The sequence below is a fragment of the Oryctolagus cuniculus genome, chromosome 3 (genome assembly GCF_964237555.1).
Source record: "Oryctolagus cuniculus chromosome 3, mOryCun1.1, whole genome shotgun sequence".
In the NCBI taxonomy this organism is placed as follows: domain Eukaryota; kingdom Metazoa; phylum Chordata; class Mammalia; order Lagomorpha; family Leporidae; genus Oryctolagus; species Oryctolagus cuniculus.
The window spans coordinates 115,663,290-115,682,421 of NC_091434.1; the positions used below are offsets into that span (position 1 = coordinate 115,663,290).

Here is a 19,132-nt window from a genome sequence, read left to right on the forward strand (position 1 = left end):
TCTGTGTAATTCTGACTTTCAAATAATAAATAAATCTTTAAAAAATTACTGATAAGAAGAGATTTTGCCTTTAATAACCTCCTGCCATTGGAACACAGGGCTGTCTTCTCCAGACTTGCTCTGTGAGAAGGCAGTTGCCAGCTGGCTAATAAGGACTCCTCATTTGACCTCAAAAGTCTCACTGTGTTTTTAATCTGTACGCCTCACAACACTCTGTGTAGCTCTGCCTTTCAAGTAATCAATCTTGAAAAAAAAAAAAAAGAAAGAAAGAATGTTATGTGTGAATATACTAAGTGACATGGAACCGTGTTTCTAAGACGCATGGTCAAACAACCTCCATGTATTACATTTAGCTTTTATTCAATTTCTCAAATAGTCCAGGAATCAAACGGGATCGGAAAAACGGAGACTCCTTAAAGCCAGCTTTATCTCATTTCTTCAACGTTGTTCTAATAAGCAGCCCGTTTGATGAGCCTCCACTCCCCCAGGGGGCGCAACGCAGGATCCGGTCGCCAAGGTTAGCACAGTGCACGCTCCCGGGTCCGTTTCCTCCCCGGAAGCATTTCCGCTCCGCCGGCTCGAGTCTTCCTGTGACGCACATCCGGTGAGCCGAACTGCGCACGTGCGGCCAGGAAGGAAGTAAGGCCAACTGGGGAGCTGCGCGGCGGCGCTGCTGTGGAGGCGCGTCTCCGGCAACATGTCTCACCTGCCGATGAAACTGCTGCGTAAGAAGATCGAGAAGCGGAACCTCAAGTTGCGGCAGCGAAACCTCAAACTCCAGGGTGAGATGCGCTGGGTGCTTCGGAGGCCGCGCAGCGGCGCTGTTCGGGAGTCCCACCGCCTCCCGTGGGCGCGGGCTGCCTCCCCCCGGGGCACGTGCGCCCGAGTCTGGGGCTGCTGCCCGCGAGTCGCTCCCGGCCTCACGACCACCGCTTTTTCTGAGCATCAGCTTCTCTGTCCAGGGCCTCGGGGTTCCCTGCCAGGCGTCCCGCGGAGCTTCCGCCCGATTTTGTTATTCCCTCCGGTTTTGCCCGCCTCTCCACTTGGCCCAGTCAGACGCGTGGGACACCGGCCACCTCCGCAGAAGCCCGTGTCGGGTCTCGCAGTGTCTTTCTCTGCCAGCCACGTCCTCGTTCTTCAGCTTGAAAACTCTACCCTCTCGCAAAACCTCTGACGCCCTCTCTGTATTCCTGTCGCTCCCGACTTTAGGTTACGAGTTCCGAAGACAACTTTTGTGTATGTGTGTGTGATAAATGTTGACAAATAAGTGATTTCATCAGCTGAGTTTTCACTGCTATCTAGAGGCGTGGGGTTGAATGTTTTAAAGTTATGTGAGAATTAGTTATGTGAATAAGATGTGAGTGTCTTTGATTTTTCCATTACTCAAATACTTCCTATTTATCAAATACTTCCTATTAAAGTAACTGTCATCGTCTGACTCCATCTGTTTAAAGCTTTGACCTCACAGGAGATTTCTTGCCCCAGACTTTACTTAAAGATAGGGATAGGATAATTGAAGAAGCTAATGTAACTTTCCCTTTTACGGCATTTTTCCTTAAAGGGAATTTTTCCTCCAGTAGAATACCGAAACAATTGCTGTTGGCTCTAACAACGCATATGAAGGGAGACAACACTAAGTAATTTGAGTCATTGAAGTCATAGACTTTCTTGGGTGGGATCCCAGTGTTCCCAAGTAAGCCCCTTTGGCATCACAAATTGTGTTTTGTCTAAAGCAAGGGTCTCAGATGTGAGCCTGTCAGAAACCCAGAATGGAGACGTGCCTGAAGCAGCAGTGGCAGGTGGGAAAGTGAAGAAGTCCCTGAAACACGCCACGAGTGTGAGCCTGTCAGAACCCCAGAATGGAGACGTGCCTGACGCAGCAGTGGCAGGTGGGAAAGCGAAGAAGTCCCTGAAACGTGCCACGAGTGTGGGCCCGTCAGAACCCCAGAATGGAGACGTGCCTGACACAGCAGTGGCAGGTGGGAAAGCGAAGAAGTCCCTGAAACGTGCCACGAGTATGGGCCTGTCAGAACCCCAGAATGGAGACGTGCCTGAAGCAGCAGTGGCAGGTGGGAAAGCTAAGAAGTCCCTGAAACACACCATGAGTGTGGGCCTGTCAGAAACACAGAATAGAGCCTTGACTAAAGAAACAGTGAAGAAAGTAAAAGTTAAAAAATCCCCCCAGAAATCTGCTGTGTTAACCAATGGAGAAGCAGCAACAGAGTCGCCCGATCCAGAATCTAAAAAGAAGAAGAAGAAGAAAAAGAGAAAACTGGTGAATGATGCTGGCCCTGGTAGGTTCTTCATGGACTTTGAATTCAGCCATTCAGTTTCTCACAGTTCTAACTTCCCACTGTTTTTCCTGTGTGTGTGCACTTGTAGAAATCCCCTTTACTCGCAAGTATACCAGATACTAGCCTGGTAGCTGAAAGAAACATTTTGTTGCTTCATGAGGCGGGTGTATATATTTTTTTTTAAGTTTTCTCAAAATACTGAATAATATGCTATGTTTTTACATTCTGTAACCTTGAAGAAAATCTCAGTCTTAGGTAAGAATGTAATATTTTAGGCTTTCTTGTTTGCCAGCACCATTACAGAATCCAACAGTAAAGAAATCTGGGCTGGTAGTGGAATCTGTCTTCCCAGGTCTGTCTGTCTGTCTGTATTTATTTATTTGAAAGAAGGGAGAGAGATCTTCCATCCACTGGCTCACCCCCAGGTGGCCACAGTGGCCTTGATCCAGATCTCCCACGGGATGCAGGGGCGCAGACACTTGGGCCATCTTCCACTGCTTTTCCTAGGCCATTAGCAAGGAGCTGGATCAGAAGTGGAGCAGCTAGGACACAGACCTGCTCCCATATGGGAGGCAGCATTGCAGGCAGTGTCATTACATGCTGCACGAGAGTGCCAACCCTAGAATTGGAGATTTTAATTGAGATGTGGATAGGTAGAGATGTCAGGTAAGAAAGGATGGGTTAGCCAACTTTGGCCTTTCCAGTTGTTTGAATAAAGCTTTGTTGGATCACAGTAATGCCCATTTGTTTATTTGGTCTTTATTGCAGCAAAAAAAAAAAAAAAAAAAAAAAAAACCATGGCCGGCAAAGCCTAAAATATTTACTATTAGCCCTTTATAGACAGTTTGTGTATTCCTTAGTTAGGGCCTGCTATTAACGTGTCAGATGCTAAGGTTTCCATCCTTTAGGATTCTGTTATGAGTCTTCCCAGGGAAGTAGCATTACTTTTACTCTCAAGCACCGAGTCCCAGGGCTGGGAATTTTAACCTTCTGGACAAACCTACCTTAAGAACTGAGTTAAGGAAAATGAAAATGACAAGCCATGGAAAGCAATTGAGGATTTCTCCATGGCTTTTGAACATAAGAATTTTAAGAATTCACCATTTCTGGAGTTGGTGTTGTGGTGCAGCAGGTTAAGCTGTTGCCTGCAACACCAGCATCCCATATGGGCACTGGTTCATGTCCCAGCTGCTCCTATAACTTAGATGAAGCTACTGGCTTTGGGCTGTCCCAGCCCCAGCCAGTGTAGCCATTTGGGGAGTGGAACAAGTGGACGGAAGATCTCTCACTCTACTTTCTCTCTAACTCTACCTAGTAAATAATTGAATAAATAAATCTTTAAAAAGAGTTCACCATTTCCCAGAGGGTTGACATTCAAGGAACTGGAAGAGGCCAGTCCTGGCTACCCAGAGTCCTCAGTTCCAGTCTGGGTCACTTCTGTTAAAACTAGCATCACTAACTGCAATAAATTTCTATAAAAGCCCAGCATGGTAGTAAAGCCATTTGACCTACAGTGGACCATTGAGAGTCCTGGAAGGTGAGATGGAGAGGTGATATGTGGCCACATTGTAAAGACTGTGACTGCAGCAGTGAGGAGCTAGGAACTTCTGTCTCACTAGTGATAGACAAAAAACAGCCCAGTATCATTGTCCAGCCAAGCAGGTGATTGACCTGGCTTTATAGTTTAGAGATGTGAAGAACCCTCATAATTTGTGTTCACCTTTAAAAGAAAAACAGCTTTCATAGAAAATTAGTGGTAAATGGCATGGGGGGGGCGGGTAATGAGTTTGAAAAAATGAGATGTGGGTTTTTTTTTCCCTCCATGAAATATGTGGAACTTGGAGTTCTTATCTTTATGTTTAATAGTACCTATAAAAACTTTTTGAATGAGATAGTATACATTGGGGTATCTTAAAAAAAATAAAGTTAGTACTAAATATCTTAAATTCGTTGAACTATACCTCTACATCACAAATCTCTTGTTGATCTCATTTGATATTTTCATTTAAAAAAATGTGTTTTGTCCTTTAAAACCAAAGATACCAAAAAAGCAAAAATTCAAGAAGAAGGCACCAAGGCTCCTACAGAAACAGAAGACAGTGTGGAAGCAGCAGACAATGAGGAGGATGACAGTGAGGCTCCCAGCCTGCCCCTTGGACTGACAGGTAACTTCCAGGGTGTTTTCTATCTATATTTCCTTAAAATGTCCTCTCTGGAGGGTAGCATTCAGTTGTGAGCCTTCAGTGAAAAATATCGACAGGAGATATTCTTCATCTTTCTGCTGTTCTATTCCTGACCCTAAGTGTTTTTGCACACAGCTTCTAGGACCCTTCATCTCTTTGGTTTGTCCTTTTGTACTATGATAGGAAGATCATTGGCCAGGAACGCTGGAGATCAGAGGTTTAGTGCAGGCTCAGAAACTGCTAGGGGAGGGAGGGGAGATTACTCTTATGCAGGGACTTTTGCCAGGTTAGCGTCCTTTGGCTTTTATTTCTTTATAAAAGTCAAGAGTTTACAATTAGCTGTGCCTGACTAGAAATATCTAGGAGTTACTTGAATTTTATGTTTGGGGATTTTTATTTGTTAAAAATACTGAGGCTCTCATGTCAGGCCCACTGAAGGTCTCACCCTAACACCAATATAAGACTCAGAACTTGGATGCTGCTCCTGTGGTTTGAATATAGTTTGCATCACTTGCAGGAATTTAACTCCAAGGTCATACATTGGTATTAAGAGAATGAAAGCTGTGCTGTTTAGGGTGGAACTCCCGTGGTTGAATTCTGGTGGCCCGGATAACAGACACATGTGCTCCTGCCTCTTGCCATGTAACAGTCTGTGCTGCCTCAGAATTCTGCCAACAAAAAGACCATCATCAAATGTGGCCCCCAGGTCTTATACCTCCAGAACTGAGAGCCAAAGTTAAAAAAAAAATAAAATAAAATACTGAGGTCCAACCCCAGACATGCTCTATCAAAATTGCAAAGGCTGTGCCGGGGTCCTCAACCAGAGCAGTTTCGCCTCTCAGTTAGGGTGACTGACTTGTTCTGCTTTGCCTAGAACTTACCCAACTTATTTTTTAAAAAGATTTATTTATTTATTTGAGAGGCAGAGTTACAGAGAGGGGAAGAGAGGTCGGTCTTTCATCCACTGGTTCACTCCCCATACAGCTGCAACAGTTGGAGCTGTGCCAAACTGAAGCCAGGAGCTTCTGGGTCTCCCATGTGGGTGCAGGGGCCCGAGCACTTGGGCCATTTTCCTTGGTTTTCTAGGCCACAGCAGAGTGGATCAGAAGTGGAGCAGCCAGGACTCAAACGGGCACCCATATAGGATGCCAGCACCAGCCCCTAGAACTTGTCCACTTCTAACAGTGAAAGTCCAGCAACCCCCTCTCCTGGGTATTCAGGGAAGATTGGTCCCTGTGCCCCTAGGAGACACTTAAATGGTTGTCAGAACTGAGGGTAGTGTCCCTGCACCCATTGAGGAGAGATCAGAGATGCTGCATAACCTAACATAGAATGGCCTCCCACAGCAACAAATTGTTTAGCCCAAGGTGTCAGTGCAGTTGTTCCTTGACTTAAAAGGGGCTGTTTCAATAAAACCATTGTAAGTTGAAAATGCATTTAATGCACTTAACCTACTGAACATCAAAGTTTGGCTTTAGCTTACCTTAAATGACCTCAGAATACTACATAAGCCAACAGCTGGCCAAAAGCATCTTAACAGAAAGCCTATTTTATAATAAGGTATGTAGTCGTGTTTCATGTAGTTTATCGAATACTATAGTGAAATTCAAAAGTGGTGGTTTGCTGTGTCAGGAACCATCAGTAGTGCCTGATGGTAGGTTAAATAACTGCTGATTTAAGACCTGAGAACAGGGAGTGAGGAGGGGAGCTCTCCAGGCTGTTTTGATGTCTTTCTCTCCTAAACAGTGCACCACCTGGGGCAGGCATTTGGTGCAGCAGTTGAGTCACCACTTAGGGGACCCACATCCCATATCAAAGTGCCTCATTCAAGTCCCAGCTCCGTTCTCCATTCCAGCTTCCTGCTAGTGCACATGCTGGTTGGGAACAGATGATGGCTTCAAATACTTGGGTTCCTGCCGCCCTTGTTGGAGACCCAGGTGGAGTTCTGGACTCCTCACTTCAGCTATGGTGGGCATTTGAGGAGTGAACCAGCAGGTGGAAGTTTCCTCTCCATTTGTCTGTCTCCTTTGAAGTAAAAAAGAGTACACTACTTGATATGGAGGTTCTGTGTAACATTTGGTAGCCACATCTGACTGCTCAGTTGTTTTTGGAGTGAGATTAATTTTTTGAGTGACTTCATACTCAGTTTTTAATTATACGTAATGGTTTTTGATTTTCATTTATTTGAGAGGCAGATAAAGAAAGACACATCTTGTGGTTCACACCCCAGCTGCCTGCCAAATTCAAGAGCCAGGATCCTGAAACTCAGTCCAGGGCTCCCACATGAGTGGCAGGAACCCAATTGCTTGGGCCATCCCCACTGCCTCCCAGAGTCATCTTTATTAGAAAGCTAAAATCAGGAACCAGAGCTGGGAAATTGAACCAAGGCACTCTGATGTGAAACACAAGCATCTTAACCACTAGGTGAAATGCCTGCCCGTGTTTTAACTTTTTATATTAAATTTCTTAAACATTTCTCTCTCTACTCTTTTTCCTCTTGCCTTGGCATTTTTTTCATGTAAGTAACTCAGTTATACCTACTCCCTGCCTCATTTATTTGACTGGCAGAGTGACAGAGATCATTGGTTTGCTGGTTCATTCCCCAAATGACTGCAACAGCAAGGGCTGTGCCAGGCCAAGGCCAGGAGCCCAAAATGCAGGGGCCCGGGTACTTGGGCCATCTTTCATTGCTTTCTTAGGTGCATTAGCAGGGAACTGGATTGGAAACTGAGCCGCCAGGGCTCAAACCAGCTTTCTAATATGGAGTGCTAACATCTCAAGCAATGGCTTAACTCGTTGGCAGTCTGCACTTTAAAGATAAAATTACATGGTTTCTTAATATTATAGGAAAAATCATCGAAATGATTGAGATTTTTTATTTTGCCATATGAGGCTCTTTTAAGCAAAACTAATTTAGGTAACTGTCGCAGGTATAACTTGTAACATGTTTGCTAATGATTATCTTGCTCAGGAGCTTTTGAAGATACTTCATTTGATTCTCTAACTAATCTTGTCAATGAAAACACTCTGAAGGCAATAAAAGAAATGGGCTTTACAAACATGACTGAAATTCAACATAAAAGCGTCAGACCACTTCTGGAAGGCAGGTAGGATTAATGCTGATACTTGGACATTGATTATCTATTTTTAGGGCTGGTAGATTATAAAGGAAATACTCGGGTGTTCTGTTATTTTGTATACAGTGTGATAAATTCTGTATCCTGCCTGCATTAAAGGTTTTTGTGTTACCCCCTGGTGTTTGAAGGAAAAGGTTTGCTTCTGTTCAGCAGAGTTCTTTTTTCTGCGTTAGGTATATTGTGCAGGTGATTGATTTCTGCAGTAGTGAAGATCAGAGCCTTGTCTTTCTTGTTAAATACGTGTTGAATAAGTAGATTAACCATCTTTATTTTTCTTTCCCCCATTTAATATGTAGAGATCTTCTAGCAGCTGCAAAAACAGGCAGTGGCAAAACCCTGGCATTTCTCATCCCTGCAGTTGAACTTATTGTTAAGTTAAAGTTTATGCCCAGGAATGGTAAGCTTTTGATCTGTTTGTTCTGCCATTGTATCCCTAGAAGTTTGTTGCCCTTTTTATGAACTCAAAAAACCACAGTCTGACTTTTGCAATGTGTCATTTTGCTGCTTAGGGACAGGAGTCCTTATTCTCTCACCTACTAGAGAACTGGCCATGCAGACGTTTGGTGTTCTCAAGGAGCTGATGACTCACCACGTTCACACATATGGCTTGATAATGGGTGGCAGTAACAGATCTGCTGAAGCACAGAAGCTTGCCAATGGGATCAACATCATTGTGGCCACGCCCGGCCGGCTCCTGGACCATATGCAGGTAAGAGTGCTATTATGTAGTGCCTGTCTCATCGTTTTATAGCAGAAACACGACAGCTAACAGGTTGTTTTTTGTTTTACCCTTTGTTTTGTTAGAATACTCCAGGGTTTATGTACAAAAACCTACAGTGTCTGGTTATTGATGAGGCTGATCGCATCTTGGATGTTGGATTTGAAGAGGAATTGAAACAAATTATTAAACTTTTGCCAAGTAAGTAGGTAGTACCTGCAAAGTACCTGTTGCCAATTTTTTTTTTGTTTGAAAGGGAGACAGAGTTCTCCCTGTGCTGGCTCTGGATCTCCCTCTTGGGTGGCAGGAACCCAGGAACTTGAGCCATCACTGCTACCTCCAAGAACATTAGCAGAAAGCTGGAATTAGGAATAGAACCGGGACTTGAACCCAGGCTCTCCACGATGGAATATGGGTCTTCCAAGTGGTGTCTTCAGTGCCACTGTGCCAAATATCCACCCCAAGAGAGTCCTATAGGAAAAAAAATTGTACTAGTACCAGAATTTTACCATAACCAGATGAAGTAGTTGTGTCAAACAGCCTTAGAGGTAGTTGAAATAAAGATCAGACTGGCTAGTAGTTTAAAATAGTAGTTTGGCCATTTCAGAGGTTATAATGCAAGTTGAATATAGTTTTAACATCTCATTCTGTTCCCATCCTACCTATTATTTTTTTTTCTAAAGATTTATTTATTTGAAAGACAGAGAGGTATAGACAGAGATGTCTTCCATCCGCTGGTTCACTCCTCAGATGACTGCAACAGTGGGAGCTGTGCCGATCCGAAGCCAGGAGCTGGGGGCTTTTTCCATCCAGGTCTCCCACATGGGTGCAGGGGCCCAAGGACTTTAGCCATCTTCCGCTGCTTTCCCAGGCCATAGCAGAGAGCTAGATTGGAAGTGGAGCAGCCGGGACCCAAACCGGCACCCTATGGGATGCCAGCACTACAGATAGTGGCATGCCTGCTAGGAGACCTCATCTAAGGTCTCCCAGGTAGCTATAATCTTGTGTTATGTTTGACTTGTATATTTCTTGATTTAGTCTTATAAACTGTCTATGTAACAAGGCCCTGCTTCCATTCATTATTTGTTTTGTAATGCTTATTGAAATATAATTGAACTGCACACTTAAATGTATAGTGTGATATTCTGTGATGGCTTTAGCTCTGAAACCACTATATTTAAGAGTGAACATGTGCATCACCCCCTATGCTCTTCTGCATTCCCTCATTTCCATGGCTCTTTACACATACACACAACTTCCCAGGTAGCTTTGATCTGCTTTCTGTTCTGTGATTGCACAGTGTGACCCTCCAAATGGCTCTCCTTTTTGAGTTTCCTGCACGGGCAATCATGTCAGGTACAAATAATAACAGTTTTACTTAATTTAATGTTTCTTCTTGCCTGACTACACTGAACTGAACATCTAGTGTGAGAACAATACCAAGTATCAGTGATGATGAGAGCAGACATCCTTGTCTTGTTCCCGATCTTAGGAGGGAAAGCATTCGGTCTTGACCATTATGTATGTGTGATGTTAGCTATAGGTTTTATGTAGATTTCCTTTATGAGACCAAGGAGATCCCTTCTGTTCCTGGTTTGCTGAGGGTTTTTGATCAGAACCAGATGCTAAATTTTATCAGATGGTTTGTGCCTAGTGAAATGATGATGAAATGTTTTTCCTTTACATGTGTGAAGATTGCCTGTAGGATGAGGCTTATTTGTGTGCTTATCTGTTGCAGCACGCAGACAGACCATGCTCTTTTCTGCCACACAAACTCGAAAAGTTGAAGATCTGGCAAGGATTTCTCTGAAAAAGGAGCCTTTGTATGTTGGTGTTGATGACGATAAAGCTAATGCAACAGTGGATGGTCTTGAGCAGGTATATTTTATCAATAACTTAAAACTTTAAAGATCACATTTGGTGTTTCCTTGTAGTTGCTTGGAGGATCATTCAGAAAGCAGATGAGTTAATGAATCTTTTATTTAAAATGTAGTAAATGTGGATATTGGGTCCCTTTAGAAATAAAATACCCTGAACCTTGAGTAATTGCATCTGTTCTGTCCTCTGGATACCACTTTCTCATGAGAGGCTTTGCTAATCACTACCAATTCTAAATGCAGGTTGTCTTCTTTTTGTTTAAGAGTGTGAGTTTTAATCATTTCTTTCCCTAAGGTGCAGGATAACTTGGGTGATAGGCTGGCATTGCGGGCACAAACTTGTGAATGGTAGAAATTAGAGGGCTGATTCAAACCAATGTAATTAAGATGAGATCTTTAAGATTTAATCTTTCAATGAGTAAAATATTCCATAGAGCTTAATGTAGCTGTAAAACCTTTAATGATTGTTCAGTTTTTAAAATGCTACAGAGGGGCTGGCACTGTAGCGGAGCAGGTAAAATTGCAGCCTGGATGCTAGCATCCCATATGGGCGCTGGTTCAAGTCCGGCTGCTCTGTTTCTGATCCAGCTTTCTGCTATGGCTTGGGAAAGCAATAGAAGATGGCCCAAGTCCTTGGGACCCTGCACCCATGTGGGAGACCCAGAAGGAGCTCCTGTCTTCGGATCAGCCCAGCTCTGACTGTTGCAGCCACTTGGGGAGTGAACCAGTGGATGGAAGACCTCTGTCTCTGCCTCTGCCTCTCTGTAACTCTGCCTTTCAAATATAAATAAATTTAAAAAAAAAATGCTATAGGATAGGCATAGTGAATAGTGTGCACGTTGTGTGTTTATCAGTTCTCTCAGCCAAATTATATTCTTTGATAAAACTGAAAATGTCTATTTGATTTGTGACTGCTGTCTTGAACCATTTCTAGGGATATGTGGTTTGTCCCTCAGAAAAGAGATTCCTTCTGCTCTTTACATTCCTTAAGAAGAACCGAAAGAAGAAACTGATGGTCTTCTTTTCATCTTGTATGTCCGTGAAATACCACTATGAGCTGCTGAACTACATTGATTTGCCTGTCTTAGCTATCCATGTAAGTGATCATGATGTGAAGTTCTATAGATCATGGACTTGTACGTGTTGCTCCCTCCTGAGTGGCTTGATCAACACCAGGTGATGAATTCTGTGTGGAGGGCGCTCTGCTGGGTTTGACAGGCGAAAACTACAAAAGAGTAAGAGGTGCCATTCTGGAGGGGCTAGCTGCTGTCCAGTTGGGAAAACAGGACCAAGTCTATGGCATTGGTTGAAATAGCGTAATTTCTGCACAGTGTAAAGGTTATACATCTGGACTGCCCAGAAACAGCCTCAAGGCTCCAGCTCTAATTGATCTTTTTGTTTGCTTCTAGGGAAAGCAGAAGCAAAATAAACGTACAACCACATTCTTCCAGTTCTGTAACGCAGACTCCGGGATATTGCTATGTACAGATGTGGCAGCAAGAGGGCTGGATATTCCTGAAGTTGACTGGATTGTTCAGTATGACCCTCCAGATGACCCTAAGGTAAGTAGAGTCCCTGGGGTGTCTTCTGAATGGCTCTGCAGTAAGGGGTATGTGAATCTCCAGATTCTATGAGAAATGCTCATTTCATACACATCGGGTTTGTCCCTACTGTGCAGTCGTTGTGTAGTGTTTCTCTGCTGATGCTAATTATTTTAAGGGCCTAAAGGTGTATGCAGGGAAATTTGAGCACATCAATGGGACTTAAGTTAGCAGTGTTTGATCCCTGGAATTATCTTCTAACAGCAGGTGTCTGGAAGAGAGAAAATGTGTTCAGAGAGGTAAAACACATTCTGTAGTATTAGTGGTAGAATAGACTTCAGCAAACAGTAGCAGCTCGCATGTAAATGTTTCCTTAAAAGCCATTTTGAAAATGAAGTACAGTTAAAACTCATGCGTAGTTCTCAATGTTAACATGAACGTTGTGTCTGGCTTTTTGTGAAAATTGATTTATTTGTTGGCTGTCGACCTGCTGTCCCTTTGTGGGGGACATTGTGAAGGTGTGAGAGGTGCTCTATCAGTGGGCTCAGTGGAAGTCAGCGTATTAACTCGGGTTTTCTTTCTCCACCACAGGAATATATTCACCGCGTAGGTAGAACAGCCAGGGGCCTAAATGGACGAGGGCATGCCTTGCTCATTTTGCGCCCAGAAGAACTGGGTTTCCTTCGTTACTTGAAGCAGTCTAAGGTAACACTGGTTAGAAAATCTTGTTGAGAAGAAAGTGCCGTTGGTAGGGATTGCAAGCTAGCACCATTTGTAGATCTTCGGGGAGGGAGTGGTGGAGGTCTTGAGTTAGATAGAGCTTATAAAATAGTTGCTGCAGCAGTTCAGTAAGTTAGCATTTGCATGCTTCTGGCCAGGAAGCATGGGCAGACTCTAGTTCTGTGTTGCCCAGTGGTGCCAGGCTCTGTTCTCCTGTTCCATATGGCAATTCTGTCACTGTAGAAAATAATAACTTCATCCCGAAAACCCATTCTCCTGCCACCGTGTCCACAATGGCTACTGCATGTGGTGTTTCCTCAGCTGACATCTCGGAATTGTTTTATACACTTACCAGTTACCTGCTGCTCAGTTCCCACACTCTGTTCTGACTTTGGCTGTCAAGCTGGAAGTGGCTTCTTTGTTGTTAGGATACGTGTCAGGCCGTCTTTCCACACTTGCCATCTGCACCCAGCAGCTGGATGCAGTGCCCTGAAATTGTCCTGTGGCCTTCACTCCATTTCTATAAAATACTATTTTCCTGGGTCTTTAGGCTGCTAGGATGCTGTGGTTTCAATAGCTGCACTGTCCAGTGGGAAGCCTTCACAGATCCCTTCATCCTCTGTTCTAAGACTGCAGGCTCCAGAATTTGGGCGCCTATTCTTTTTTCCTAATACCTAGCACAAGTCTGATGCTTTTTTTTATTTTATTAAGCAATGACTGAAAACTCCCTTTAGGAGTTTGTGATCACTCTGGCCTATGGTGTCATAAGCCCCATTGCAGGGCAGTGTGCATTAGGACAGCTCTGATGTGGAGAAACTAATCATGGTTATCAAGATTGTCACAAAAAAGTACTTTGACAGTTGATCATCCCTGTCCAGTTCCTCACCTTAGCCTTTCAGAAAGACATGGTTTATGTGTGGAGTCAGCAGAGCAAAGATAAAGCTTTTTTGTTCACCTTGGGAGACAGAGTTCTCTGTTCTTAGGGAATTCCACAGGCCAGGTTCCTCCTCAGCTGTCTTCAAAGCCTCATGAGCCCGTGGAGTCCACTACGGCCTGGCTTCACTTCCCTGCTGTTTATGGGACATTTTTCACCTGAAAATCTTCAGATTGATCATCCTGGTTCACTGATCTTTTATACCTCTTGTTTTCTAGGTTCCATTAAGTGAATTTGACTTTTCTTGGTCTAAAATTTCTGACATTCAGTCTCAGGTATACTTTTTTCTTTTTGTTTTGTTCTGTTAAATTACATCATGACCAGGAGCTGAACTTGATTATTAAATTACATTTATGGCCAGGAGCTGAACTTGACGTAACACTTCCTTTAATGTTCTTCAGTAGGTGATGACTGTCTTCTGAATCCATCCCCTCATAAAATGGGGTACTTAGACTGTGTGACCAACTAGGGTTTTTTACTGTGCTCATGCATTAGTTAAATTTTTGTCACTATAACAAAATACCAGAGATTGGCTACTTTATAAAATGTTGAGATTATAGTACAAGATTGGGTGGCCCCCTTGTCAACCCGTGATGATGTTGCTCTTGTTTGTAGGATCCCAAGGTGGCATCACATAGCAAGGGACACAGTGTGCGTGACTGCCTGTATGGTCTGTACAAAGCCATCAGAATTTAGTCATGGGGTAAAGACCCACATCCATTCACCGTGATTGGATTAAGTCTCTGCCCTTTTAGCACCATTAATGGAAGATCTTGGGGGCCATGCCTTTAACATAGTGACCTTTGGGGGACATTCAGCCTCCAAGTAATGCCAGTCATAGCAGCTGATGACCACATCCCTGTGCTCTTGTCCTTCTTTCAGTCTATACCCCGCAAGAACTTCAGCATTGTTTTTGCTACAGTGTGGTCTTAAAGATAATCCAGAGCCTGGAGCAAGTGTATTAGAACAGATGTTTTATGCAAGATGACTGTTTTAATATATCTGACATCTGCTGGTTTTAATTTATTAAAACCAATCTTTCTTTTCTTTCAGCTTGAGAAGTTGATTGAGAAGAATTACTTTCTTCATAAGTCAGCCCAGGAAGCATACAAGTCGTACATCCGAGCTTATGATTCCCATTCTCTGAAACAGATCTTTAATGTTAATAGCTTAAATTTGCCTCAGGTTGCACTGTCTTTTGGTTTCAAGGTGCCTCCCTTTGTTGATCTGAGTATCCTGTTGTCTATTACGATATCATCCTGAAACTAAGGGAGAGAAGTGTGGCAGGGGTGTTTGAGGCTTAGCAGTGGGTCGCTGCATGTTCTGGCTCGTGGTCAGTGTGCTGGCATGGCACACAGAGGTAAGGTGGCGTGAGCAAGGATGGGTGATCAGGGTGGAGGTCACAGGAACAAGGGGATTTAGGTGTCAGTAAAGGTGGGGATAGTTGTGTCTTCCACACAAAGGCAAAATAGCAGAGAGGTGGTTGCTGAGGCCGTGCTGTGCGTGTTAACTTTAGGAGCAGGATCCTGTGGACCTGAAGAAAGGGTAGAACCTTTGAGCAAGTTTTAATTTTAATTGTTTCAGACTTGAAGGGCTTTATGCAGGGAAGAAAGTTCTGCAGAAGGAAATAAAACCTCAGTGTTGCCCGAGATAAAAGACAAGGAAGTACCTCCAGTTGCTTCAATTGTAGTGCATGACATGTGCCTCGTTAATGCATTTTCAGCAGCAGGGACATTTTGGGTTGCCATCCCCATCACAGGTCCTGAATAGCAGCCAAAATCCATCTGTTGGGTCCTGAGAAGGGAAATGCTTCAGCACTTTTGGGTGTGCTCAGATAGAAGAGAAAGGTCATGGTTGTGACAGCAAGGCTGTGTTTAGTGTGCATGCTGGAGCTTTTCTAAGTGGCTAGATTTTCCTTAACAGTCCCCTCTAGATGTGAACAGCAACGAAGGCAAGCAAAGAAAAAGAGGAGGCGGCGGTGGCTTCGGCTATCAGAAAACCAAGAAAGTTGAGAAGTCCATAATCTTCAAGCACATTAGCAAGAAACCGACCGACCGCCGGCAGTTCTCTCACTGAAGACACGTCTTCCTTTGATCTTGAGTAACTTGGTCCTGGAATCAATTTTTTTCCTTTTCTAACAGGAATTTTTGTAGCCTTTAAATTTGAACTCAACTAATGAGTGTTCATTGGCTCAGGTTGCAAACAATGGACACTGTGATTTCCAGCAAGTCTCTTGTATTTTTGAGATTTGGGGGCATATAAAGCAGACTTTAATTCCTTGGTTGCCCAAGGGCAAAGCAAGGAATCTTTCTCTTTTCTGATGATACGGTGTATTGATTTTAAATATATTTCCCTCTGTATGTCATTGTTTTAATGTAACTTTTTATACCTTGCCCTCCTGAGAAGTGAGGTTTTTTGTGGCATGAGTTGCTAGATACCAATGTGCTTTTAAAGTGACCTCGGGTCCTGACAGCTGGTGATGATGCACAGATAGTCTCAATTCACTGTTTTGGCGGTAGTTGTTTGCTGGACCTTCCCGTAGTTTCTGGCCCCTCCTGAATGCTGCAGTATGAAAGCAAAGAGCGACCTCTGGGAAGTACCTAGGAAGCACCTTAGGATAAAGGTGGTATAACTTTTACATAGTCCTGATTTTAAAACTATGAACCTTTGAACCTCTCTCAGTATTAGAGTATTTAAATACGGAGGGGAGTGGGAGGTGTAGGGTTGAGAGGACTGACCTCATTTGCATAAATACAGGTATATTGTACTATTCACATTGTGGTGACTCAGCAAAAAAGACCTTTCTGAGAAACTGGTTATTCTCATTCCAGTGTCACTCATGCAGTGGACTGGATTTTGGTTAGGGTTTCCAACTTGGCCCAGTACTTGGAAGACCAGACAGCTATCTGGAGACTGAAAACCCACCTGCCTGTATACAGGGCTCGGCCTGCATTACTGTTAGTGAGAAAGAGCACCTCTTCCAGGTCTTCCAGGTCTGAAATTTCCAGTGAAAACTGGAAATGAACAAAGTCATAAAATAGCAATCAGTGTTGTAGTGAGGTTTTTTGTGGCAGGAACACTTGCTTTCAGTTTTGTGTAATATGTACATACAAAATAAGTATATTTTGTGGTTCAAAACCAGAATAGCTGCATAGTTTTGCTGTTTGGCCAGCTAATATTTAAAGTCACATTAAGTCCACTGAGACCAGGAGCTGCAGAGGAAACAGATTGATAAGTAGCATTCCAGGATGAAAGGACAGCTCAGTGTTCCACCTCTGCACTTGACTACTTACTGTCTCCCTGGCTGGACCTGTCCGGGATGTTACACCTTGGCTGCAGGGCTCTTGGTTTCTTAACTCCTGACACTTAATAACTTTCAACAGGACATTGTTTTTCTTGCTTCGTAAATAATCATGTTTCAAAAAATACACAAAAGCAAAGGGAAGATTTAATCACTAAACAAGAGTGAGCATAAGCACTCTTGAGATTTTGGTGTGTGACCTTCCAGATTTATGTATGTGTGTTCATAGTTTTTTAATTTTTTTGTCAAAATGAATTCATCCTTTCCCTATTGTGACCATCTTGTTTCAAAGCATATTATTTTGCTATGTCATTAAATAATCCTGTCCATCTTGTATTCCATGTATGACTGACTGCTGTGCTAACCCTTACTACATCTGCCAGAATTGGGGTTTGGTGGTGCCTGCAGTCCCAGTTTGGCTCTCACTGTGTCAGTACATCCAGTCCCTTCTGTTAACCTTCTCTGGTTGTCCACAGTGTGAGGCAATTGTAAGAGGTTGTATTGAAAACATACTAGAGTGCTGACCAAGGATTTCTGACAAGTTTGCTAGACCTCTCCTCTGGAAGTGTGAAGAGCAGCTCTGGGCTTTGGAAAGCGGTCCATTAAGTGGCTGTCAGGTAGGTTGATGCTGTTTCCAAGGCTCCTCTGATTAGAGCTGTTTTAGGTGGAGGCAGAGCAGTGTGCCTTGGATAACCCTAAGTCATCAATAAACACTTGTCAGGTGCCAGGAAGTGCAGAAGACCTGGATGGATGTGCCCAGGTCTTTGGAGAGGGGATGGGGTTACAGTGTAGCAGGGTTGGGGAATCATTTTTCCGCTAAGGATCATTTGGATGTTTAAAATATCTGTGGGTGGGCTGGCGCCGCAGCTCACTTAGCTAATCCTGCGCCTGTGGCACCGGCACACCGGGTTCTAGTCCCAGTTGGGGCACCGGATTCTGTCCCAGTTGCTCCTCTTCCAGTCCAGCTCTCTGCTGTGGCCCAGGAGGGCAGTGGAGGATGGCCCAAGTGCTTGGGCCCCTGCACCCGCATGGGAGACCAGGAGGAAGCACCTGGCTCTTGGCTTCGGATTGGCGCAGTGTGCTGGCTGCAACACACCAACCGTAGTGGCCATTTGGGGGGTGAACCAATGGAAAAGGAAGACCTTTCTCTCTTTTTCTCTCTCTCTCTCTCTCTCTCTCTCTCCCTGCCTGTAAAAAAAAAAATTAATTAAAAAAAAATCTGTGGGCCATACAGAATTGCCGGTTTAAAAATTAGTTTGCTGTACATAGGTTAAGTTTTGAATCTCACCTGCAGAGGCTGTCATAAACAATTCCAGTGTTGTCCTCCAGTATTGTGGTAAGTACAGATAGAAGTATCCCCCCTATTTCTAAGCCTGGAAACCTGACATTCTCAGATTCTAGTAGGCTCTTTCCCCATAGATTTTAGATCTGGTGGCCTTTGGTGGGGCAGAAGAATCTAGGTGATCTCTCCTGTACTACAGTTGGGTTCAGTAATAGTCCATCTGAAATCCATACATGTAAGGTGACCAGCAGGCACTCAGGCTCTGGCTTTCCAGAGGGTAGAAGCTGTGCTCTTGTTTGCCTGCCTTAGGAAGGAGTGTGTTACAGAACAACCTCGTACCTGTGGTACCCACACATCCCTGAGCTAGAAAATGCCTGGAGATTACTCGGCTTTGCTCCACTCAACTACCGCCCATTGGTGTTGGCGCAGGAGATGAAACCTCTTACCCTTGGCCGTGAGTCCTCAGGTTGGAGTCCACTTTGCAGCAGTCCTGGGTGCTCCTTGAATCTGCATCCACAATTTGAAGAGGGATTGGGAAAACTAATTGTACCACCATTTTTTGTTTTGTTTATAAAGATTTATTTTATTTATTTGAAAGAGTTACAGAGGTCTTCCATCCGTTGGTTCACTCCCCAGGTGGCCACAACTGCTGGAGTTGTACCCATCTGAAGGCGGGAGCCAGGAGCTTCTTCCGGGTCTCCCACGTCAGTACAGGGCCCCGAGGACTTGGGTCATCTTTTGCTTTCCCAGGCCACAGCAGAGAGCTGGGTCAGAAGAGCAGCCGGGACTAGAATTGGTGCCCATGTGGGATGCCAGCACTTCGGGCTAGGGCTTTAACCCGCTGCGCCACAGCACTGGCCCCAGGAGTAAGCCTTTTTTGAAGGGTGCCCATGGAACCATGCCATTCAAGTCCTGGCCCATCAGAAATGCAGAAGCTCCTTCCCTGTAGCCAGAGCAGGGCTGGGGCCTGGGGTTGACCCTTCAGAGACACCTGCCAGCAGTCTGAGTCAGAAGCTGGTTAGCAAAACAAAGCAGAACAGTTGGAGTGGTCACTTCCTTACCGCCATTCCTGAGGCAGGTGTAGAAGGAACAGATGTTTCCAGACGTATCCAGGCCACAGCCGAACTTAGACCAGGAAATGGGGC

General features: G+C 44.2%; 1 protein-coding gene across 3 annotated transcripts; it reads left to right on the forward strand.

The window, feature by feature from the left end:
• The first annotated feature begins 574 nt into the window (after window positions 1-574).
• On the forward strand, window positions 575-17,041 carry DDX18 (DEAD-box helicase 18). Of its 3 annotated transcripts, XM_051848741.2 has the most exons (15): window positions 581-782; window positions 1,734-1,889; window positions 2,070-2,294; window positions 4,334-4,459; window positions 7,449-7,584; window positions 7,911-8,011; window positions 8,124-8,323; window positions 8,419-8,533; window positions 10,071-10,210; window positions 11,144-11,305; window positions 11,619-11,771; window positions 12,342-12,455; window positions 13,623-13,679; window positions 14,458-14,635; window positions 15,338-17,041. In XM_051848741.2, exons 1-15 carry the CDS (start codon window positions 698-700, stop codon window positions 15,478-15,480), a joined length of 2,091 nt encoding a protein of 696 aa, XP_051704701.2. In that variant the 5' UTR covers window positions 581-697; the 3' UTR covers window positions 15,481-17,041. The 3 variants fall into 3 exon arrangements, with proteins under 3 accessions (XP_008256710.2, XP_069927659.1, XP_051704701.2); XM_008258488.4 differs by having other exon boundaries at window positions 575-782; window positions 1,734-2,294; XM_070071558.1 differs by lacking the exon at window positions 13,623-13,679 and having other exon boundaries at window positions 575-782; window positions 1,734-2,294.
• The last annotated feature ends 2,091 nt before the right edge of the window (window positions 17,042-19,132 follow it).

What these genes read in the sequence shown, in the direction of transcription:
- DDX18 (XM_008258488.4), top strand. Translation starts at nt 698, where the DNA reads ATGTCTCACCTGCCGATGAAACTGCTGCGTAAGAAGATCGAGAAGCGG. An exon ending in GTTACTTGAAGCAGTCTAAG is followed by an intron (nt 12,456 to 13,622) that starts GTAACACTGGTT and finishes CTTGTTTTCTAG; the next exon opens with GTTCCATTAAGTGAATTTGA. An exon ending in TTTCTGACATTCAGTCTCAG is followed by an intron (nt 13,680 to 14,457) that starts GTATACTTTTTT and finishes CTTTTCTTTCAG; the next exon opens with CTTGAGAAGTTGATTGAGAA.